This window comes from Pungitius pungitius, chromosome 14, assembly GCF_949316345.1.
Source record: "Pungitius pungitius chromosome 14, fPunPun2.1, whole genome shotgun sequence".
NCBI classification, from domain to species: Eukaryota; Metazoa; Chordata; class Actinopteri; order Perciformes; family Gasterosteidae; genus Pungitius; species Pungitius pungitius.
In genome coordinates, this window is record NC_084913.1 from 3,228,077 (window position 1) to 3,252,373 (window position 24,297).

Genomic DNA, 24,297 nt, shown 5'->3' on the forward strand with positions numbered 1-24,297 from the left:
CAGCCTCCATATTGCTTTCGAGGAGTTTCTAATCCGCATGAATATGAATTAAACCAATGCATCACTCTCGCTATAAATCAGAAAGATTTCCTCCATTTACTTTGTTATTGGACACCTTGGTTCATATCAACTTTTCTTGTAGATCTGTTGAGGCAAATTATGGTACAAAAGCTGACATATATCACATTTGTTTGTGTGTAGAATATATTTTCTGTCCCACTGTGTTGAGCTGACAACTATAGTTACTGTACATTTTAGGATCTTTTTTTATTACAAAACCCCAGCTCATAAAATATGATTCAGTGTCTGCAGATGTAAGTTCATACACTATATTATATGTTTAAAATGGTTGGGAATCATAGCAATTCTTGAGCGTAACTATACGTGCTTACTGTGGAACGAATGCATCAAAATAAATCTGGCAGCTCAATAGCACCGCAGCTTCCCCTTTAACCGGAGAGGGATGACATCATCACCGGGGGGGGAGGCGCGCGCGCGCGCGCCGGGTAACGCCATTTTCACGCACCGCACCGCATCCAGTCAGTGCCCGAGCCAGAAGGACCAGCGAGCTGTCACTCCTCGGGCCACTGGTCCCCCTTCGAGCCCCATGAAGCCGCTGTCGAGTCGCAGTGGAACGGAAATGATAAACAGGCTTTTCCCCAATGGCTCCGACTAAAGCCTGTGTTTTTGACAGTTAGGAGGCTAGCTATGGAGCTAGCTGGTCATCATTAGCGGCGGTTGATGCGCTGAAGCGTCAGTCGGCGAAACGTAATCTCAGCCGGACACCGTTTTTGAATATTGAGTTCTATAACGTTTGTTGTTTTATTTTTTTTGGACACAAATCCGCTAAAGGTTTTGGGCCAAAAGAACAGCACCTCTGATTAAGAGAAGACGGAAAGGAGAGATAAACGGACGTTACAGGGAAGCTAATACATTGGCAACGGATGTCCTAGAGAACGGTAGGAATGGCTCCGTGTAATTCTTGGAGTTGTATCATTTGGTAACTAACTAATTAACCGCGTTGACAGAAATGCCCGTTACGTTTCAGCTAGTCCAACAATACGCATTTAAATCTACGTTTCTATCCACTTTGATACATGTTTTAAAGTTGGGGCTCTTTGACGTGTGGTCCGTTTTTACGTTAATTGCAGGAATTAGACGCTTTAAGCACCTTAACTGTCACTGAGAGGAGCCTCGGTAGCTCAGAGCTAACAAGCTAGCAGTGGCTCCTCTGCGTGTGTGTGCAGGAAGGAACCGGCTAACTGGTTCTTCAGGTTAATCCATCCCAAGCGAGGTGGCTGGCTAAAGACGCACTTAACGAGGGGCCACCGCAGCCACCTTTTTAGGTCTTGATGTTTGGTCACGTGACATGTTTGGTCCCCTCTCCCCTTTTTTCATTGATATTCCCTGCGGGAGAGGAGCGGTGTGAAAGCCGCCTGTGTTCAGGGGCACCGCTTGGGAAGGGACAGTGGATCTCAGTGTGGGGACCCACAGCTGGGAAACACTCGAGGGGGGTCTGTGAATATTTGAAATCACAGACACAGACAGACACACCGGTTCCCCGGGCACCGTGGTCCTTCATGTTTGATCCAGCCCAAGGAGCGCTCATGACAGCCTGCCGGGCCCCTCCCCCTCGGGAACACCCAGGAGAACACCCTCTGCTCTCCTGGTGCAGCCTGCTGTTGTTTATTGGGCGTGTGTGTGTCTCTGTCTGTGTGTGTGTGTGTGTGTGTGTGTGTGTGTGTACCTTCTCTGGAGTTGTCACTGTTGGTGGGAAATGGTGATTATGTGTCTTCACTGCTTGTTTTGGTTGCCATGCTGCAGGGTTTGTTCTGAGCTGCATGGAGCTCTTCTGCAGGTGAAGCACGTAAAGCGGAGTCTACTAACTAAAACAACTAAAACACAACGCGTGCTGAACGCACTGCAGATGTCAAGTGTCTATCCAACTGGGCTGTACTTTTACACGCGGTACTTCCAGAACATTTGATTCATACATATTTATATACCTACCAATCCAAATATTTGAAGCTGAAAACAGTCATATTGTTAAAGTGTTCCTCTGACACTTGTATTCAAAGTCCTTAAGACATCTTTAGTTATTTCTGCGCTTTACTGTCTCATTACTTATTAACCTGTATTGATTAATCTGCGTACGGATGTCATGCGATCAATATCAGCCTGCCTCATTAGACGCATATGATGAAGTGCTTTGGATTCTGAATACTCAGTGGCCAGTTTATAAGGTTGACCAAGCTAAAAGTAATGCAGTCTCATTGTGTTGTGAATCCTGCATGACGGTTGTAATGTGCGTTTTGGAATGTGTCCATTCAACGGTGTGATCTTTTTGTTTGTTGTTTTGATGCATTTCTATGTATTTGGTGATGATCAAATAGGCGAAATGTCTTCAGTCATGCAGCAAACAGAGAAACCGTACATCTTTTTCTCACATGGCATCATTTTGTTTCCCTGCTGTGTTCTATATTATCGTTAACTAAACAGCTTTGGGTTCTGGAAGGTTTGTGGGGGGAAAAACGAGCAATTTGAATACTGGCTTAAAGATATTATAATGTGCATTTTTTGACATACTCATGAAATGTTTCTTCTGATTTCTGAGGATAGAAAATGCAGTAATTAATAAGTAATTCTTGGGTTGTTTTAATGTATTAAACGGCATACATACTGGCCACGAGTTCCTCCTGATTTTAGATTTAGAGATTGTTTATCCTCTATCAGAGTCACTCCCTGTATAAGAAAACAACTCGTATCGCTGGTCTTTCTGCCCTCGGGGGGCCACTACTGTCTCCGTCTCTGATTGCAACGATACACTTAATCTCTCGCCCATGGCCATGTGAGGCCTCACCAGAAGTGAGCCTCCCACTCTTTCAGGAGCCGACACGTAGGAATCAGGCAATCGGGTTAGAGTAGACGTTGCGGTTCGCTTCCTGCGTTTCAGCCGTGCTGTCGTGTCTTGTGAGCGTCTGATGTCTTCGTCCTTCTCCCGGTCCCTGCAGCTAATGTCTTATGTTGTCTCAAATGACTCATTAGTAACGGCTTGATTGTTGAGCCTGAAGAAAAGTGAAATCAGAGACTCCACTGTGTTGACTTGCCAAAGAAACAGATGTATGTAAGCAGCTTTAGTCTTTTTATACCAACAATGGATCTATTGAGAGAGGAAACACATCTATCAGTATGGTTTTGTTCATTCTTGTGGAGACTCTTTCAGCCTTCGCCTCTCCTTAAATGCTGATGTGAGTCAGCGCTGTCGGCCCTGTTTGCTGACTAAGGATGTTTCTGGTTGGTGCTGCTCTTCCTCTTCCCCGTTGGTCCCAATCCACCAAGAACAGGAGGAGCTGTAGTGTTCCCCCGGCGCGCAAACACCAAACATCCGAAGTAGTTTCTGTGCTGTTCCCTCTGTGGTGCTTTTTTTTTTTTTTTTTGAGACTGCCAAAAATAAAAGCCTGTTGGAACCGAGCAGGAAAAAAAGCCACCGCTGTCACTTTCACTTCTGTGTTTCTGCGCCTGCGGTCGGAGCCGTAGTCTCGTTCCAACTTGTTGCCCCGCTAACTGTGTCACACTTGTAGCTGAATGGATGTGATGGGAACACTGGCGTTTACATGATGTGCATTTTGCTAATTACTGGCCACAGCAGCCCGTTGTTACTGCTGAAACCTCCCAGCATAATTACCCCCCCCCCCCCCCCCCCCCCCTCAGATTTGACACTGAATTTGAGAAACAAGTAAAACATCCATACCATCAGCAGGACAAATACAACTAACATTACTTTATTAGTTTGCCTTCAATATTCGCAAATCAGTTGAGCAGTCTGAAGTTACGATGATCTACTGCTCAGCTCACCTGGACCTGCTGTGTTCCCATCTTCATGCCGGCTGTCAGCTGACGCGCTGCAGGCCGGCTGCTGAGTCACATGCACATGCCACAGATATCTGATTTCATCTGGTGCCGAAGCAGCTTTCATTCTCCGGTTGTACCGTTGCCAGTCGTTGTATCTGTGACGGTTCCGAGAGCGGTTTCAGTCTGCAGGGCTCGCAGACGTTTACTGGGGAGCTCGCTACAGATGCTGCTCAAGCGCTCAGTCATAATCCTCTTTGGTGTGTGTCTGTGTGTGCTTTCTCAAATTTGGCCCATTTCAGCAGGCTTTTATTCAGAGATTACGACTGAATCGATATGTGGAAAGCTAATAGACACCGGCTAAAGTGACAGGACTTTAACATCAAAGAAAAGCCTGCTGCCACTCATCATTTATTGCAGCTGTGCACCCCCCCCCCCCCCCCATAGAGCTTCCCTAACAATCCGCTCTCACCTCATATCTGTCGTTATCTTTAAAGCACACGCGGCCCCCAAGCCCCTGGTCGGGATTCGACCCGTCATCATGCAGCAGCTTTAGCGCTCGAGGTTTAGGTTCAACTCCTCAGCACAGCGGCCCCAGAAGAGAAAGCATCTTCAGCAGCAACGGCTCATTTTTTAGGAGATTGTCACAAACATTACGTGTAACTTTTGTTTACCAAGCTGCAACACGCCGCTGCCGCAGTGCCTGGCTCAAACGCCCCTTGAGAGTAGCTGGAGAGGGAAGCACAAACTTTTCTCACTCAACCTAAACAACGTGAAAGATGATTTAATCAATATGTCTCTTTACTGTTGGTTATTACCAGCAGGAAACATTCCCTCTGCATGAATCTGTTGTGTTAAATGTAAAGAATCAGAATGAGTTAATACGCCATGTTGACTTTGATGTGCAGGATGCGTGAGGACATGTCCACCACGGTGTGCGTGAAGGAGGAGGAGGACCCCGGGGAGAAGCTGTCCCAGGATGAGATCATCTCCCGGACCAAGCAGGTGATCCAGGGCCTGGATGCCCTGAAGCAGGAGCACCACTCCATCCTGGACGGCCTGCTGGGAACGCTGCGCTGCCTCAAGCAGGACGAGGAGAGCGTCCTGGTGGAGGAGAAGTCCCACATGATCCGCAAGTCCATGGAGATGCTGGAGCTCGGGCTGAGTGAGGCGCAGGTACCGTCAGTCATTGGTGAAAGCTTATCCTGAATATTAACAAAACAAGGGCAATAAACTAATTTAATAGAGAAAATAAACATGAAGTCGGTCGTGATGTTGCTCAGATGATGAGTCACTGTTGGTGCTTTAGCCCCTCATCTCGCAGCAGGCCCTGCCTATTAAATATACACCACTGCACCAAGCTACTCCAATACCCACCATCAGCACTTACTGTGAAGTAGTGTGATTCATATTTCTCTGCATAATTGTCAGACTCTAACTCCCAAAGTATCTCTATGCCCCTCACTCTCTAATTAGACCCCTGCTTTTACCCGGAGGGCCTCACAGTAGCACGTGTGCACATATCTAGTGCTGGTGGGCAGTGTGCTATATGAGTAGTTACTCATGATGCTGCCACCTCAGAATCAAATGCTGAATGTCCCTCGTGCATTGTATTAAGAATATAGCACGTTATGTATCAGTGACTCTGATGTTGGTATGCACATCAGCCCCCCATGATTGTGGCCAGGAGGGACTGGGAACTAGCGAAGTGAAATAACTGTTGACCTTCGAAGCAACTGTAGTGCGTTAAGTACGACCCCCGCCCCCTACTTGTCTTTGTCCAGGTGATGATGGCGCTGTCGGGCCACCTGAGCTCGGTGGAGTCGGAGAAGCAGAAGCTGCGGGCTCAGGTACGCCGGCTCTGCCAGGAGAACCAGTGGCTGAGGGACGAGCTGGCCGGGACGCAGCAGAAACTGCAGAAGAGCGAGCAGAGCGTCGCCCAGCTGGAGGAGGAGAAGAAGCACCTGGAGTTCATGAACCAGCTGAAGAAGTACGACGAGGACTTGTCCCCATCGGTGAGTCCCCGGGTCCTCTTCAGGGTGCTAACGAGACGCCTCTTGTGCTGAGCCCTGGAAGTTCTGCCTTTAAACGAGTAAACTTGGTTTATTCCTCCTGTATTGTTAGTTTTTATGTCACTTCCCTGCACTCCCCATCAGCAGCACAGTCAATGTTAATAATATCCAATAGTCCAACACTTTTAAGCCGTGCTAGCCTGAGCCCAGGACACAATGTAGTAAATATGGAGTCAGTTCATTTCCTCTCTCTCTTTCTCCCCCTCTCAGGAGGAGAAGGACTCTGATTCCAGTAAAGAGACTCTGGACGATCTCTTCCCTGATGACCAGGACGACCAGCCCCCAGGCAGTAAGTGTCCCCCCTTCCTCCTCCTTATTGTGAGGTGTTCTTATCATGTGGAGAGATCGCTTCCTGCAGCGTGTTATGCAATAGTTAAGGACTTAACTTCTGCTTCTTTGGTTCTGACTGATGATGTGCAGATTTGTCTTTGAAATGAATAAGTGCACGGAGCCTCTGAAAACTAAAGTCTAGTCTCTGGATGTCCCTCGATTCTTTCATCCGTTGTTTAACCTTTCTTCCCTCTCTCTCACTCTCCCACTCTTCATGTCCACCCCGTCCCTCGGTGTTTGATGGTCTTTCAGTCGCTCAGCAGTAAAGTCGTGTTGGCTGTGAAGGCCCATTAGTCAGGACCTAGTTCAGCCTGGAGGGGGGGCCAAATGGGGTGAAAAGCTCCTGACCAGTGTGGAGTCATAAAGAGTGTTTCTACAGCGAGTTCTTTTTGTGTCGCTGTAGTTGGGTGAAATAATGTTTGGCAGAAGACCACAGTGGTGTTGCTAAGAACTTTGGCTGTAAATGAGAATGAAATATTTGGGACCTTTAGGCCATGACTCAATTACAGTTAAATCCAAGTTACACGTTAGTCCTTCTTCATATCCATTTGTCCATGTAACCTCACATTTTAGAAACAATTGCAGCCTAAATATTTCAGATTTGCGATTGAAGGAAAGATTGAAATAAAAATCTGAGTCCTTCTCAGCCATCTGCAAATAAACTTGAGATTAGCCTTATTTATTCTTAAAGTAATAATGCATCATGCACCCACGCCCATTTACACACAGACGTTTCTCAGTGTTACACACCCACACGTTACCGCTCACACCTACATCAGTCCTAACAGTAAATACAAGGAAGCTACTTTTGAGGATGGTGTACACAACCCTCAAAGGACTAAAGAACCACAAACAGATGGCTGAAAGCCTGGGGGGGGGAGAAGGAGGAGGAGGTTTATGGTTTCCGTGTCTCCAAGACCCGTCTCGCTCCTGCATGGCATCGGATAAAAGTGGGAACATGAATCCCATGTGTTGATGAGCAGACTCCTAGATGGCTGCGGTGCTCAAAGGCCTCTGCGTGGAGACGCTGGACGGTTGAGTGGACGCTGAGACGCTATTTGTCCGCCTCAGCGAGCGGCTGCTTGTGTGGTTTCAGTAGAAGCTGCAGTGTCTTCAAACCAGAGGAGGAGAAGTTGCTCCTCCCTAAAAGCTCCCAACATTTTTACGGTTGCTTCACTTTTAGTACCAGGAAAAAAGGCCCATAATGCAATGTGATGGCTTTTTCTGCGTAAGATCTAAAAACACAATGTAGAAAAAAAATGACCACAAAAACAAGTACTGTATGTATTTCACATTTCTAGTGTAAAATACATACATTACACCCAAATGCATCATGAGTGAAGAGGTCAGGGACAAAGGGGGGAGTGTCTCATCCTCTCCTCTGCGTGTCTCCAGTCCAGCCGACCCACGGCAGCGCGGCGGCGGCGGCGGCCCAGCAGGGGGGCTACGAGATCCCGGCCCGCCTGAGGACCCTCCACAACCTGGTGATCCAGTACGCCTCCCAGGGCAGGTACGAGGTGGCTGTGCCCCTCTGCAAACAGGCCCTGGAAGACCTGGAGAAGACCTCTGGACACGACCACCCAGATGTGGCCACCATGCTCAACATCCTGGCCCTGGTCTACAGGTGCGTCCTCCAGATACCTAAGCTGGGCTCTAAGGAACCACAACGGCAGCTCAAACAGTGTCCGAGCCACCGAGGAGGGAGACAGTTCTCCTTTTTCTACTTGATGTCACAATTAACTGGCAGGACTACTATACAGTTCCTCCTTTTGGTTCCTAAGTCACACTGCTGGCAGCATGAAAACAAACATCTTTACAGGGCTTTTATGAGCTTTCCCAGGAAGAGTCGAGGCATGTGAACGCTGCCACAGCGCTTCAGTAAAAGTTGTCAGTTAAAGTTATTGTTTCTGCAAGAAAAGGGCTTTTTTTCCAGAGAAGTCTGTAATAATGTTTCCAGCAGTCTTTTTGTGACCATCACAACTCACTTTGGGCAACAACCCTTAAAACGTTATGTCCCCGAACTCCCAAATTATAGCTGAATACCTTTGTAGGTCAGACATGGAACAAAGATTGACCGTACAGTAGTAGAACCGGAGAAAGTGTTCATTTCACAGAAAAACCCACGTTTCTCACCCCCATAAATCCCGTGCAGTGAATAGTCTGGTGCCGGGAATGAGAGGCCAGGGGCACAGGTGGCAAGCTGTTAGGACCCCGTCCCCCTGAAGACAACGAGTCATCCGTGTGTCCCCGTCTGACTCCGCTTTGTTTGGGTCCCTTTCAGGGATCAGAACAAATACAAGGAGGCGGCGAGTCTGCTGAACGACGCTCTGGCCATCAGGGAGAAGACTCTGGGCAGGGACCATCCGGCTGTGAGTTGCTTTAATTCTAGAGATGAGTCTTGTGTCTTAAATGTAATGGTTGGTGGTGTTTGCAGACAGGTGCAGAAAGTGGTATTATAGCACATCTTAAAGATGACAAATGAGAGGCTGCCGCTCACGTTAATCTTGGCGAGAGCCAGGCTAGCTGTTTTTATGCTAAGCTAACCCAGCTATTGGCAGCAGCTTCACATTTACAGTACAGACTGGTATTGATCCTCTCTATTGATTCCTATGAATGTATTTCACTAAAAGTGAAACATTTCCTTTTTAATTTAAAAAGCTAGTATCCTAGCTTTAATATAATAAAAACTTTAACTTGAGGTTACATTTAATGGAGAAGTATAATAATAGTAATAGTATAATATCTTGTTGGACTACCACAGTTATCACCCTCTATTCTTTGATCTGCTCCTATTTGTGGTCGCTGCAGTGTCTCGATTTCTCCCCTCAGGAGATCAATAAAGTTCACTGAGAGACATTTGACCGAACTGCTGTTACACAGGTTACCTGAAGGGGACTTCAGGTAACAGCTGGAATCAAAGTGCAGCCATTATTTGTGTTAGAGGCATTTATCACCGTTAAAGAGCCTGCAAGGCTCCGAGGGAGTTTCACAGTCCATCGACCCCCCCCCCCCCTCCCCCCACTGTCCTCAGACCCCTGTGAGTTTCTGTTTGTCGCTGTGAGCGTAAACATCCAGCTGGTGGACTAACTGTGTTGACCCCAGCAGGCCTGTGTCTCCACTGTGTGGACCTCCACCTCGCTCCACGTGAAGCTGAGGTCAGCTCTCCCACCTCCATCCACCCGCTGCATTTCTCTTTAAATGAGGATGTGATTTATAATCATCCAATCCTAGTTGTGTCATTAATATAGACCTGTTATCCAACAGTGATTCCTCTCACTAAATGGTTCCTTCCTCCTCTTATTATTTCAGAAATTCTCAATCTCTACCTGGTCTTTTCTCCCTTTTTTCTGAATCTTTGGCTGAAAGAGACTCCTAAAAAACGCGGTCTTGAATTCCTCTTGTTGACTCAGACTCAGGTTACTATGGACCTGTGCTGTAGGTAGTCTGCAGGTACCCCCTGCTAAATAGAGGGTATCGCTGCCCCCATTAGCCAGCTGCTATAGTACAATCAAATTACCGACCCCCAAAAATCACTTCCTGCGTCCAACCCCCCCCCCCCCCCCCCCATGATTACTTTTTCACCGGATCGATGGCCTCCTGCTGCTGAGGCCAAGCGTTGCGTCACCAAAAGTGACTGAAATGAAATAACGCATGTGTCTGTGTTCCTGTCAGGTCGCCGCCACCCTCAACAACCTGGCTGTCCTGTATGGGAAGAGAGGAAAGTACAAGGAGGCGGAGCCTCTGTGCAAGAGGGCGCTGGAGATTCGGGAAAAGGTAGGTCAAAGGTCATCAAACACTGATTCACAAGCAGCAGTCTCTTCTTTAACCTTCCCCAGACTTCAAGCTTTCAAACAAAAGTCTACTTCCAAATGCGAAAGTACCATTTTGAAACCAGCAGTCTGTCTCCTTGTGGAACATTTTCCCTCCGGTGTGAATGGGAGAGATTTTAATATTCAGGGCGATGTGTGCCGGCACTTTTCACCTCAAGAGCTCTGTAACATTTCTGTGTTGGGAATGATCGCAGGACGCCGCGATTTTAATATTAAACAAAGCAGAAGAACGCGAGCCCCGGATGAAGGTCATTTAGTTCCTCCTGCTAAGCGCTGATTGGACAATCGTACGGAACACACAAAGTAGGTGTAGAAAGTTCTACTTTGTGCCAGGATGTCCCCTGAGATGAGTCCCATTGTTCAAAGATGTATCCTGACGTTTAGTTCGGGTCTCACTGAGCTGCTGCTCAGCAATCTTCCACTGTGAGATGAGATGTCAGCTTTGGTTAAGCTCAGCATCTCTTTTATTATGTTATGCTACTTGGACGGGCTTCAGCTTTAGGTTTCCCTGCTGCACAGTTAATAATTCATGAGGATTTGCTTTTCCCTGCATTTATTTTGTCTTTTTTTATGGAAGCTCTGCTTCTGGGTGAGTTTGGTCGGCATCAGGGAGAAGAGGGGGGATGAATATTTTAAACTGGTGAAGAAGCTTCTGACTATTCAGTTTATATGAAAGGAAATGAAAACATTGTGATGCACCACCAAAGCCCCTAACATTTGGATGAAATATGGATTCATTTTGTTCTTTGTAATTAGAGGGATGTGGTGTTTCTAAGAGCTCCTCGTTGCCTTGGTACCATCAATAAACACGATCAATACTCACCTCGCCGTCGTTGCACAGCTTATGCAAATCCTTTTCCAGCTAGTGATGTTTACAGGGCAGCTGTCAGATGTGTGAGGAAGTCGAGGTGGAGGTGGAGTGGGCGGATGCTGGAGGTAGAGAGCTCTGCACCACCCGGTGCATCACAGACACCGACACGCCGGCAGAGGATCCCTCTGACGTTTGATCTCAGACTTAAACTTTAAGTCTCATCTGACTGATGAGTCGCCCCCCCCCGACCCCTCCTTCTCATCTGTTGTTGATGAAGTTCTTTCTATACGCAGCAGACCAGCAGGAAGTACGAGCTTTCTCTTGCTGAATGTCCGTTTCTCTCATCCTTCTTTTGGCAAGAAGGAAGAAGAGCTTCAACATCTCAGCCTGTCTCCTCTCCTCCTTTCCTTTGTTCCCTCCTCCTCCCTCTGATCTCGCTCCGTTGCTGCTCGTCAGACTCCCATTAAAAAACCCTCACTGCGGTTTTTCTACGTCTGGTCCCCCTCGTCTCTAATGGTCCTTTTTGCATCTCCTCCTCGCTCGCTACACTCTCCTTTCATGGCTTTAAGCCGCTCAGGCCACAGGAAAAGCTCCCAGCTCTCTCATATCCTCATTCAGTGTAGGAAGCAAGCCTTCGCTGCTTTGAACTCATCGAGCAGGTCCACAGTCCGCACGTCAGCTTCGTTTCACCAGCTACGGATTTAATTTCCATCCTGATATTATTGGTCTAAAAAAGCTCATAATATCAAAGTGAAGCGAACACAGCTGACTTGCTAATTATTGGGCATCGTTTCTTATAAACTGGAGACATCAACGCGACCTGGCCTGAGATGCAGTAGAGTGGCAGACGGCTTCTAAATCTAAAACTACGACCAATGACCAAACTAGACCGGAGGGAACATCCCAAATGGAAGGGAGACGTGTTACTGAGTAGTCACTTGGGGAGTTTTATGGCCACTTAGCGGAAGCGAGGGCTGATGGAGGACCAGCTGCAGCGCCTGCGGACAAACCAAGTGGCCCCTAAAGTCCATTGTCTCTGCTGTAATGACTGTAGCTTCACCTCCTGTCCTGCTTCCGTCCCAGGTGCTGGGGAAGGAGCACCCAGATGTGGCCAAGCAGCTGAACAACCTGGCCCTGCTGTGTCAGAACCAGGGCAAGTACGACGAGGTGGAGTACTACTACATGAGAGCGCTGGAGATCTACCAGAGCAAACTGGGCCCCGACGACCCCAACGTGGCCAAGACCAAGAACAACCTGGTGAGAGGTCCCAGCAACGGGTACCTGTGGAGGATGAAAGTGAAACATCTCGTATTCAGGACAACGTGGGGCCCTCCGAGGGCGACGCGGAGGACGAACGTCACGCTGACTCTCGACCTTTCTGTTTCTCTCGTGTTCTTCAGGCGTCCTGTTACCTGAAACAGGGCAAGTTCAAGCAGGCTGAAACTCTGTACAAAGAAATCCTCACCCGCGCTCACGAGAGGGAGTTCGGCTCCGTGGATGGTACGAGACACACACACACACACACACACACACACACACACCTGTACTTCTTGGGCATCCTGCTGGTCTCTTTTTCTCATGGAAAGGTTTATATTTTCAAACATTCTGATGGCCGTAAACAAGAATCACCTTTAAGCTAAAAAGCTAATGCACTTCAGAACTGTGGTGGGGGGGGGGGGTTCTTAAATCTCGTCCTCCTGCTGCTGTTTGTCTGAGCCCATCAGCTCTGACGTCTCTGTGTTCCTCTGCAGATGAAAACAAACCGATATGGATGCACGCCGAGGAGAGAGAGGAGCAAAGCAAGGTGAGTCCTGTTATTCTAGTGATACGCTTTATTTTTAATGATGAGTCGCTTGTGAAAGAGATCTGAGACCCACGGCTGCTTTAATATGTCTTATTACCACATTTAACATGTAATTTACTTCAGAGTTGGACTAGTAGATTTAGTCTCTGCCAGATCATGTGACTTTAATCCCACCACTGAACATCCCCTTCATCGTGTGAAACGGCTTGATTTTCACCCTTTAAACGCACAAGTCACGTCACTTCAAATACCGATTCCCACTGGTGTCGTACGTAGATGAAACGGGTCTTTTTGTCTCGTAGGGGAAGCAGAAGGACGGCTCAGCGTTTGGAGAGTATGGAGGCTGGTACAAGGCCTGCAAAGTGGACAGGTCAGTTTGTGTGAGGGAGGACAATGCTTATCTACAGCAAGAGTAACGAGATCCCAACGATCCCAAGAGCCTTCAGAAGCGCTTCCTCACGTTGCTTATGCTGGAAAGTGTTGTTGACTTGTTAACATATCAAAAGAAATATGGAGAACATTAATCAGTGTGTTCTTAGAGGGCATCCACTCCTCCCCTCTCAGGTAGATTCACCATGGTTACATATCCCCCCCACCCCTCTTGTGTATTGCAGCCCCACAGTGACGACCACCCTGAAGAACCTCGGCGCCCTCTACAGGCGGCAGGGCAAGTTCGAGGCGGCTGAGACTCTGGAGGAAGCCGCCATGCGCTCCAGAAAGCAGGTGTGGTCTCCGTGTGATGTCACTCAGCCGCAGATTAAGTTCTGAGAAGATGAGGAAATGTATAGATTTAAAAAAAATGGAATTGCAGGATCTTCTGGTAAAACGTTAATTTTGCACATGTGGTAAAACTCTGTCTTTAACATTTATTGTTTTGGATGAATTGGTTCTACTTCCTGTCGGCTGCACAGCTGCCTGTGTGCGACTGTACTCAAGCTGCAGGTGGCAGAGCTGCTCGGCTTTAAATGGATTAGTTGCATTGGCATTTAATGCGTGTGTGTGCGTGTGTGTGTCAGGGTCTGGACACCGTGCACAAGCAGCGCGTGGCGGAGGTCCTCAGCGAGCCGGAGGTCCGCGAGAAGCAGCGGAGCCGCGAGAGCCTGACCTCCGACACGGTGAAGTACGAGAGCGGGCCGGACGGCGGCGAGGAAGTGAGTATGAGCGTGGAGTGGAACGAGGTAAGTACAGTACACAGCCCCCCCACACAGAGTCCGCACACACCTCGAAGTCTCAATGACGACATCTTGAGATTAGATCCTCCATGTTTTAGCTCTAACAGTCGACCTTAAACAATTTTCGGGTTCCAGTGGTTTCTGAGATTGTTGCTTTTCCTCTTAATGAGACCGGTCCCCCCCGCAGCAGCTTGTGCTTTTACTAATGACTGCGATGTCCACGTAGTGTTTAACATCTACCTTCTGCCGCTCTTTGTCAGTAAGACACCACTCTCACTAACTGACATCTCACAGGTACTGCAGCACCTCATTCAGAGCCCCCCCCCTCGTTTACTGCTGCCTGCTTACATAGCAACAGTAGTCATAGCGCCCTGAACAACCAATCATTGCGTCTGTGGGAGGTCTGCTTGGACGGTGTGACATCACCGGCTCTGTAACGACAAAGATGCTGTTCAACAAACATGTGGATGAATCAGATTCCAACGACTCAATTAATTAGGAATTCGGTTTAAGAATAAACTTAATTTAACGGGTTTTCTAAGGAAGCTTCACATGTCATTTATTATGACATCATCGGCTCCCCAAATATGGGATAACAGCAGACTTTGACGTTGTCCTAATACATAAACGTAATTACGGTGCTGTTAGATTGCTGCTTAATACAGCTGTCAATCACTTGTACATGAGAAGCGTCACTGCTTCCCTGCAGCTGTCAGACTGAATCCTCACTTCCTCTTCAGGCTCCATTTGTGAATAAGAAGGATCGCTGTGACTCTTCGGTGTGCTCGTCTGTCACGTGGGCTCTGTACTGTACGCTTGTGAGGATTTCCCCTCTGATCCTTCGTTTTGCTTCGTCGGCAGCCAGAGAGGAAGAGGATGTTGATGGATGGATGTTATCCTTCGATGACTTCATCTTCAGTCCAAACTCTCCTCACTTGATGTTAGATTAACTAAAATCCTCCTCTTTAGCCTCAAAATCCCCTTAAACCTCCAGAAATAAATCAACAAACTCTCCGTCTGGCTGCTCTCGTGTTTTTTGTTATTCTGCTTTGTGTTTTTATTCTGTGTTGCTCTAACAAAGTTTAACCTTCTACTTGATGCTCAGTGTGCAAACTAATGTCCCAGGAACAGACGCGTTACCTCTCCACTACGTTAGCGCCACCTGGTGGAGAACTATGTCAGCTGCATCACACATGAAGTGACTTGCTATGTGTACATTAGAATTTACTAATTAAGGTACTTAAACAGCAGAAGGACTGTTCCATCCATAACATACAGAGCCTCTTGTATTATGTAAACCAGCCTGAAAAGTTTATAGAAATGTATACTTTTGGTGTAATTTAGCTGGTGGAGAAGTACGGTGGCTGCTCCGGATGACCATGTCGGCCTCTTTAATCTTCTGTCTCCTTTCCTCTTCCCTTCCCTCACTTCTCTCCTTGATGACTCGCCTCTCTTCCACTCTGTGTGTGTGTGTGTGTGTGTGTGTCCTTCTGTCTGCGTCCGACCGGCAGGCGTAACTCCAGATGCCTTCTAATGGTCCTTAAACACTCGTCTCCTGCATGACGGACGCCTCGCCTGGCTCCACCTCGCCTCCACCTCGCCTCCGCCCTTCCAGCTTAGCTCTCTCTCTCTCTCTCTCTCTCTTTCCTCCACCTGTGGGGGGGGGATTCTTCACGGCGGGTCAAACCACAGCGATAACGTTGCTTTTAGAAACGTGTGTGTGATGAATCATGTTGTTTCTGCTGTCTTCTAACACGTCTCTACTCGCTGTCTGTAAACTGTACTTTGCCTGTAGATTTAATAGGTTGGTATTATTATTTTTTTTGTTGGGGGGGGGTTCACCGTTAAACTTTGTTCTTTAAAGCAGAACAATCCATTTAAACCGGCGCTCTTAACATTCTCACCCTAACGTAATAACTTAACCAGATTAACACTTTTAAGTTCATTTCTTTCTTGGAAAAAAGCAGCATGATGAAATGAAATCAAACCTTCCGATCTTTTTCTTTAAATCAAAGTGTTTACGTTGCTTCTCTCTTTGCCAGCTGCTAGAATAATGTACAAACGAAACGGTGACGTGTCGCATGTAGAAATTAAAGGAAACGATTAGTCGACCAACAGATAAAACGTATCAAGCATCCGCTCATTTCAAGTTTCTCAAGTGTCAGGATTTATGTTTTTTATTTTGTATTTGTCACTGTATTCAGACGAAACCGTCCATAAATGAACAGCAGATTAATCATTAATTGCAGCCCTAATATCATGGAATAAGATCAAGTTCATAACAATAATGATCGGTAGGATTTAAAATGGCAAATTCAAATAATGAATAAATGTGAAGATTTTACATCCTGTTATAAAAAGATAGATAAACGAATAAATATATTCCCCTTTTAAACAAATTATATTTGTGTGAATATTCAGTCCTTTTATTTATCCACATACTTTGAGGGGGAAAAAGGCAACGTTGGACTCCTCAGATTTTGATATCATTGATCCAGAGGAGAAATGTAAAGTCAGCTGATAGAAATGAACCGGCTCCAGCTGTGAGAAGGTGACGGTTAAACTCAAAGCTCTCGTGATTCTTAACGCCTGTAAATAACGTCTCGTCAGCATGAGCGAGAAGCCGCGTGTGGCTGTTAGACTTTAGTCACGTTAAAGGTCACGTTGAAGGTCACGTTGAAGGTCAGAAGGTCACAGGACCCTTTAACAGCAGAGAGATCGTCCTACAGTGGCGACATCGACCTCTTTTTCCTCTGAGTGTCCGTGAAGCTGTTGGTGCATCCAGCCTGTAACCTCGTGTCCACCTCTGTGTATAGATGTGAGAGGGGGGGGTGGGGGGGGGGTGGAGGTGGTCTCTGTTCTCGGCTCCTTGCTAATAATCTCTCTGCGTGTCCTTTTTGTCTTTGTGCATCTGACGGCTTGTCTTTCTTAACTTCTAATAAAAGCTCAACTCTCTGCTCACCTGAAAGCTGCAGCCTGTCGCCTCTTTGTGTCCCTGCTCTTCTTCTCTCTACACGTCAGCAGCTCCAAAGCTCTCTGTCACCACCAGGTGCACATTCAGGTTCCACGAGGCACGCGGGAGGTGGTGGATTCACATTAAAGACGTTCGCATCAAGTCATTTAGTTTACTTACTAACACGCACACAGACTTTATTATCTCTACATTATCACCATAACAACTGAACCCGAAACCACCTCCCTGTTTGATGTCATCAATCAATCGCTGTATGTATGTGTCATGTATGTGTATGAATGGATCCGTACTGTCAGTTGCAAGAAATCCTAAAAGAACATTGATTTAAAGTCATTTAGGATCCACGTTGTCATCAAGTGAAAAACTTGATAAAATGTTCTGAGTAAATATTATTTCACAATATAGGGAATCCACTTATCTCTATTCCACTTATTTACTATTTATTCTGCTGAGATGAATAAAAGATTAACAGTCAACTAATGAATACGGTTTAATTTAGGTTTTATGTGGTTCTCTTTAATGATGCTTCCAATCCGTCAATTATAATCTGATGTAATATTCTTAAGCCCTTTGTGCACAATGAGTACTCAAATATGTATTATGATAAATATACTTTCATGCAGGACTTTTACCTTTTTACTCTGGTTTGAATGGTTTTACTTAAATAAAAGAACTTCTTCCATCACAGCGTTTGAGATGAAATCCGTAATTACCCAGCATGCTCTGCTTCATTATCGCTCTTTCCTCTTCCGCTCTTTGACCTTTTCACGGGACTAACATCACTCGTCTTTGAGGTTTCATTTATTCATTTGAACAACTAAAAGAATGTACAAATATTAAGTGTAATATTGTGAGACTTCTCTTGGGGTGGGAAACGGTCTGCTTATTTGGAGAAAACAAAACAATACTTGGGGGGGGGGGGGAAGTGAAGTCAAAGACGACCAAGAAGTTGAGGATCTTATTCCAAATGTCCCGTTACATCTGGTCCAGGTTCAGTTCATACATCGGACTTTAAATTAGTCAATTAAAGCTTTTGCACAACCACTCAGGTGTTAGAAGTTATTTCTGCTTACCTGAGCACTAGAGTGGATGCAGTGAAGCAGTGCATCATGGGAGTAGAAGACAACTCTACAGGTGTGTGTGTGTGTGTGTGTAACGCTGTGGGGTCTCCCATCAGGACGGCTCCGGCGCTCTGAAGAGGAGCGGCTCCTTCAGCAAGCTTCGCGCCTCCATCCGACGCAGCAGCGAGAAACTCGTCCGCAAGCTGAAGGGCGGCGGCGGCGGCGGCGCGTCCCGAGACAGCGAGCCCAAAAACCCCGGGTAACTATCCCATCATGCACCTGGCCCAGCCGGGTGACTCTGACTTTAGGCGCCGGAGGCCCGGAGGAACCATCCAGAGTGAAGGAGGGACGGTGAAGTAACTCTGAAGCTGTTTGCACTTGAAATGACGGAGCCAACTTTCACTGGTCCTCTAGCCGCCGTCGCACTGGTTTCCTGTCCTCACGGCGCCGCTTCTCTTCTTCCTGCTTTGGTTTGGTTTGTGAGGGAAACGGTTTGGGGGAAATAATCCCAGAAAATTGCAAGAGGTTGCATTATTTTAAGAGAAATGCTTTCGTTTAAAGGAAATAACTGAATATTTCAGGTAAAAATAATTGTATATATTAATAAAAAAGTTGCAACATTTTATGAGAAATGCTTAATATTTTGAGGAAAATGTTGCAGTATTTTAAGCGAAATGGTTCCAATATTTGTAGAGAAATACTTAATATTTTAAAATAAAACATTGCAATATTTTAAAGGGAAGAATATTGCCAATTTCCATTGTACAGCTGTAATTTAACAATTGTTACAATTGTTTGCTGCTTCATTCTCAAAGCATTACTACTTAATTCTTTAAATATCACAACCTTTTCACATGGACATATTCCTTTCCATTTTAAATAATAAAAGCTTTAGTCTCAATCTTTTTCCTTCAGCTTTCTTAATGTTCTGTCGTAACGACCAAATCTGAACACATTCGGCAGAAAAACCAAAGTAGCCGTACTTGAACTGTACTGATGGAATGTGAAAATAATGCAACTACTTTTGAGAAATGCTTCTGGAATGCTGCCTGAACTAATTTTCCGTTTTTATTTGAACTAATAGATTTATCTATTTATTGTATTATGTGGCTTTCAAACATTTTGTTTTGAAAAATTCAGTTTTACTTTTTTTGGATTATATTATTATCATTTTTTTTCCTTTGTGAATTTTACTTTGAAAAACAACTTGTCTGCATGGCAGTTTTTGTTGTTGTTGAATTTTTTTTATTTATGAATAAATTGATTCATTTGAATGTTTGCATGCCTCGTCTGTGTGAGCCCGGTTTCCGTTCTCCTCTCGGTGTTCTTCTCCTCTGTGGCTGATGGAGGCCATGATGACATCATAATGATGACATCATCATCATCAGGATTCGCCTCCATCAGGATCAATCAGTGATGCTGAATCCCTGATTGGTCATTAAGTATCTTTTTATTGAACAAACCAACATCTACTCAAAGTTTTCTCGAGAATTGAAGTTGAATCTTCTCGCCAGCAAATTAAGTCGTTTTGATTTGAGATGTGAGAGTTAAAAAACATTTTTCCAGGTGAGTCCCCAAACTAACCCTCCACTTTAGGAGCTTATTCGTTGATTATAATAAAGAGAAGAAATAGAAAAGAGTTTGCAAGAAAATAATCATTTAAAATCTTCATCATTTGTTCAACTGGCACAAATAGTTTGTGTTTTGTTTTGTTTGACTGGAAATATAAGCAACCGAATCAATCTTATTATAATAATAATAATTATTATAGAACGATCTGGACGACATTTCTTCACTGGTCTAAAGTTTTTGTTCCTGCATGAACTAAACAGGAGAATGTTGGTACCAGTTTCTTTATTTGTTGTTCATCTGTTGACGCGTTTCCTCCTTTACAAACACACAGCTTCTAAAGTTTGATTCTTCTAGTTTCTAATTAATAGACCAAAAAGTACAATTATAAATTATCAGTATATTAGAAACTGGTACCAAGCTTTCTAAATTTCTAAAAAACAGGACGTTTTTTTTTTTTTAAACTAACGTTTGTGTGTAAGATATCATGGATGTTATTAACAAACCCAACCATCTCCATTAGAGCTAAACAACCGACTCTCCCCCCCCCCCCCCCCCCCCCTTGACCCCTGACCTCTCCCCCCCCTCCTCACCCTTCACCCCCCTCCCCCCCCCCCCCCCCCGCATGTCACTGCTCTGGTGCAGCATGAAGCGAGCCAGCTCTCTGGGGGTTCTTAACGTGGCGGACGAGGCTGCGACCGACCTCCAGCAAGTAAGACGTCCACCGGTACCCCTCAGTGTGTGTGACCTGCTGGTTACCGCGGCGATGACAAGCTGTCAGGGAAGAGGTCAAAGTTCATGCCTCAGAAACTTGACTATTTAAGGGGGGAAAGCCAATTTTAATGATGTAAGGTCACAGGAACGCTGTTGTGTTTTAAAGACGACATATATGCTGCGAAATACTGTGAGAATTCTTAAGTTTTGCAAACCAAATAATAATTTTGCTAATTAGAAAACAAAGAACCAAACTAACATTTAAAAATGAATCACAAAACACTACTTATACTTAACAGTTAAAGGTTCTTTTACTCTCCTCTCTGATCTGTTGAGGTACTTTTGTGTCTTAGTATTTGTATCACTAATAAAACATGAGTGAAACTCGCACACTAACTACACACATCGTTGTTAACTAACCAACTATTAACAGGAATAATGGTTTTGTTTTTTAACAAATTTTACTAGAAATCTGTGTGATGATTAATCACCAATCCATAGTTACCTTGACGACAGATTTACTTTTATTTAAGATTGGGTCAAAACGTTTTCAAAATGTATTGAGAACAAATACAAATATAATGCATTAAAATGTGCTGAAGGGAAATGTTTATCAGTATATGATGTTATTATTATTTTTATCCTGAGTATTTCTACATCGTGGTATTACTACTTGAGATGTGGGTACTTCTTCCACCATCGCTCACAGCCGTCACTGTCATCACAAGAGCCGTTTTTAAACATTTTAACTGATTCTTGTTTGTTGAGCTGAAACTAAATGTCTTACGAGATCAGTTCTTCATCCAATTTCTGTTATTTTTTATCACCAGGAACGAAATAATCGTCTGAGAAAGAGTCGAGACCTGAGCGCCAGCCACACTGACCTGGGCCGCGTTGAAGGTCGTCTTGACCCCAGGAGGCTGTGAGGGGCGGAGCCTGTGAGGTCACTTCCTGTCCCAGACCCTCCTCCTCCTCCTCATCATCAACCAGCGTCACGCCATCAAGTGCTCGCTGTACAGGTGTCTGTGTCGCTGCACTTTGTTTCTTAAATGACCGCACGACAAGAGGAGCGTGCACAGTGCTGCTGTGTGTGTGTGTGTGTGTGTGTGTGCGTGTGTGTGCACTGTATGTACTGTTACACGTGTGAGGTCCAATCGGTCTTTTTAAATATAAGCGTGTCTCCCTCAGCTCGTTGTCAGGTTGATCAGTGGTGGAAGTCGTCAACGAGCTCGTTAGTTCATCTCAATAATCTCCAAATGATGGAAAACTTTTGCACTCTCTAGAAATTCGGTTTAGGTTTATGTGACATTTGACTGTATTTCACTCACAACGTTATTCATCTTTGTGTTTGTAGTCCACCAGTTTTCTTTTTGGTCCCTCAATACGGAGAGTAACCAATGAAAGTTCTGAAATGGGTTACTTGAATAAATTGAGAAAATAAGATCTGCGACAAGAAGATCCTCCCAAAATACTATATTTTCTGCATTAATTGACCCTTAATCAACACGCTGGAAGCCTGCAGAGGGAAGCCGCACTTATTTCCCAAAATGTTTTGCTTTTTTCTGTATGAAGTTCTATGTTTACATTTGAAATTTATTTTTTGAAAATTTTGTTTTACTATTTTTTCTCGCTGCTTTGAAGACTTTCTCTTACTATCTTCCTGTAAAAACAAAACATGGCCCTTGAGAATTGCAGCGCGTTGAGAAACGGAGGAGAGACGACCGACGCTCTCAGGAGCCATGATGCACTGAGCGCTGGAGCTAAAGATAGAGATAATGCTAAAGCTAAAACTAGAGCTGAGCTAAAGCTGAAGATAAAGATAAACATGAAACTGAAGATAAAGCTATAGCTGAAGCTACAGATAAACATGTAGCTATAGCTAAGGATAAACCTGAAACAAAAGATGAAGATGAAGGTAATGATAAAGCTATAGCTAAAGATGAAGCTAAAGGTAAAGCTGATGCTATAACTAAAGATGAAGCTTAAGCTCATGCTAAAGCTATAGCTAATGCTAAAGATACAGTTGAAGCTAAAGGTAAAGCTGATGCAATAGCTAAAGATGAAACTGAAGCTCATGCTAAAGCTGATGCTATAGCTAAAGATAAAGCTAAAGCTCATGCTAAAGCTCATGCTAAAGCTATAGCTAAAGATGAAGCTAAAGCCACTCAAAACTTTTACACATTATTGGAGGAACTGTTACAGCTTCCATTTGTACTTCCAACTGTTTTATTGTTCATTGAAGACAACACTTTACCACGTTGGTAAAGTCGAAAAGAATCCAACCAAAAAGTGCAAATTACGATTTATTAAAAAATACACATTATGGCGCAATAACTATTCCGGTGATTTAAGTTGCAAATGTGAAAAATATCTATTGGCTTTAACCAAAATAAGCAGGACTTTTCCTCCTAGAGCTACATTAGATATAATTTAACAAAGATATATCAATGTATATCAGGGATACACTTTGAAATCCAAAGTGTTGTTTAAAAGATCATTATTTAATTTTCTGACTGAATAAGAAGGAAGAAAACATGTTTCTCCAAAACCAAAACGGCAAAGTTGATTTTTGCATCACTCGAAACAGACTTCAGACATAGAGCAACGGTGCAAAACTCAAATAAATACTACATTTACTAGCAGTTAATAGAAAGAAAAGATGCAAATCTAGACACAAACCTTAATTTACACCCTTTGTTTGGAAAACAACTCTTTTGATTCTGAATAAAAATACATTAATATCTGGAGGGAAGTTGAGAATTTAATTTCAGTCCAAAATATTATTCTATAAAAAATCCCTTTTATTAGAAGATCAAAAATAGACCCGAAGTGTAAATATATAAGATGACTTGAAAAATGTTCCCGATTAATTTACTTTTGTGACGGCAATAATTCAAAGTCAAAGTGATTTTTTTTTTTTTTTAATTCCTGATAGTGATGAATTTATTAACGTTTCAGATTCGAGTGAGTTGAAGCTTCTTGTTGACTGTTGATCAGTCTTTTTTAAACCATTGTTGTCTTTTTGGTCCACAAAGTAACGCGGCACATAACTTCACTACGTCGACTGGTTCTGGTGAACCGGGCAACTTTTAGGGCCATGAAGTGATGTATAGACGTAATTTAATGTTTAAAAACGAGATTCAAAAGCTAGAAATTCAGTTTTATTCAAATTCCCATAAATATTCACTATTGAAGCAATTTCACAATATAGATACAATTTCTTTTAAGATTGAAATTCTTTAGCTCTTTTTTGCTTCTACACTTATTCAAAAGTCCTATTCAGAGTAAAAATAGGGCTTTACATTTCTACATTTTAAAGGCTTAAAAGAAGTTTTAAAGAAACTTGTAGTTGTTGAAAAGAGTATGAACTTTTTCATCTTTAATATCCCTACTGTGTGTGTGTGTACTATGCTGTGCTATAAGAACTTAAAATGACTATTAAGCAGTTTTCAATGAACAAACAACACTTTTCTAAAATCTATGGATTCTCTATGGGGTAGAAAACGCTCGGCCCATCCGTTATATTTTACTCAACAAGAGTATCAACCCCCCGAGAAATGTAATGTTCTGCTCACGTCCTGCCACGGAAAAGGTGTCAGTTATTAAAGTCAATATTTACGGTTTCATTCTAAACTTTATGAAAGCATCATTCTGGTCACATCATAGATCCTTTTGCGTGTTTATTTAGCATCCTAGTTACCATGGCAACGCATCGGGCCCGGCCCTGTGACGTCCAGTCTGTGAAATCTACATGTTTTAAACGGGCACAACGAGATTGAATGTCGGGTTGTTTCGTCCTTGCTTTTTTAATTGTTTGTGTTAATTGTTTGTGAGCCGTCGTGTCCACGTGGAAAATGTTCCGGGATGAAACTGGCATTCATGACCCGTCCTCCCAGATGTGCAGGCTGACCGCACATTCCTCTGGCTGTGGCGTTGTTACACAGTAATAACAGTGTAATAGAGCACCAGCAGACCTCAGCAGAAACATGCAAACGTGTTCTACCTTCACGTGAGGACGTTTGTCAGAAAAACTGATGTCCTTTTAGGTTTAAATGTGTATCAATAAAACGCTCAATTTCGTGACGTTTCTTCTGTGATTTTAATTTTAATG

At 44.4% G+C, this 24,297-nt stretch overlaps 1 protein-coding gene across 6 annotated transcripts; it reads left to right on the forward strand.

Annotated features, from left to right (window-relative positions):
• The first annotated feature begins 499 nt into the window (after window positions 1–499).
• Window positions 500–24,276, forward strand: klc1a (kinesin light chain 1a). 6 transcript variants are annotated; one of them, XM_037486987.2, is made up of 16 exons: window positions 500–959; window positions 4,758–5,025; window positions 5,634–5,864; window positions 6,132–6,210; window positions 7,647–7,875; window positions 8,533–8,620; window positions 9,924–10,025; window positions 11,976–12,149; window positions 12,293–12,392; window positions 12,644–12,696; window positions 12,999–13,066; window positions 13,311–13,419; window positions 13,713–13,874; window positions 18,020–18,162; window positions 20,118–20,184; window positions 21,017–24,276. In XM_037486987.2, exons 2-16 carry the CDS (start codon window positions 4,759–4,761, stop codon window positions 21,110–21,112), a joined length of 1,968 nt encoding a protein of 655 aa, XP_037342884.2. In that variant the 5' UTR covers window positions 500–959; window position 4,758; the 3' UTR covers window positions 21,113–24,276. The 6 variants fall into 6 exon arrangements, with proteins under 6 accessions (XP_037342884.2, XP_037342886.2, XP_037342887.2 ...); XM_037486989.2 differs by having other exon boundaries at window positions 13,713–13,847; XM_037486990.2 differs by lacking the exon at window positions 20,118–20,184 and having other exon boundaries at window positions 501–959; window positions 21,017–24,275.
• The last annotated feature ends 21 nt before the right edge of the window (window positions 24,277–24,297 follow it).

What these genes read in the sequence shown, in the direction of transcription:
- klc1a (XM_037486987.2), top strand. Translation starts at nt 4,759, where the DNA reads ATGCGTGAGGACATGTCCACCACGGTGTGCGTGAAGGAGGAGGAGGAC. An exon ending in GGACGACCAGCCCCCAGGCA is followed by an intron (nt 6,211 to 7,646) that starts GTAAGTGTCCCC and finishes GCGTGTCTCCAG; the next exon opens with TCCAGCCGACCCACGGCAGC. An exon ending in CTGCGACCGACCTCCAGCAA is followed by an intron (nt 20,185 to 21,016) that starts GTAAGACGTCCA and finishes TTTTATCACCAG; the next exon opens with GAACGAAATAATCGTCTGAG.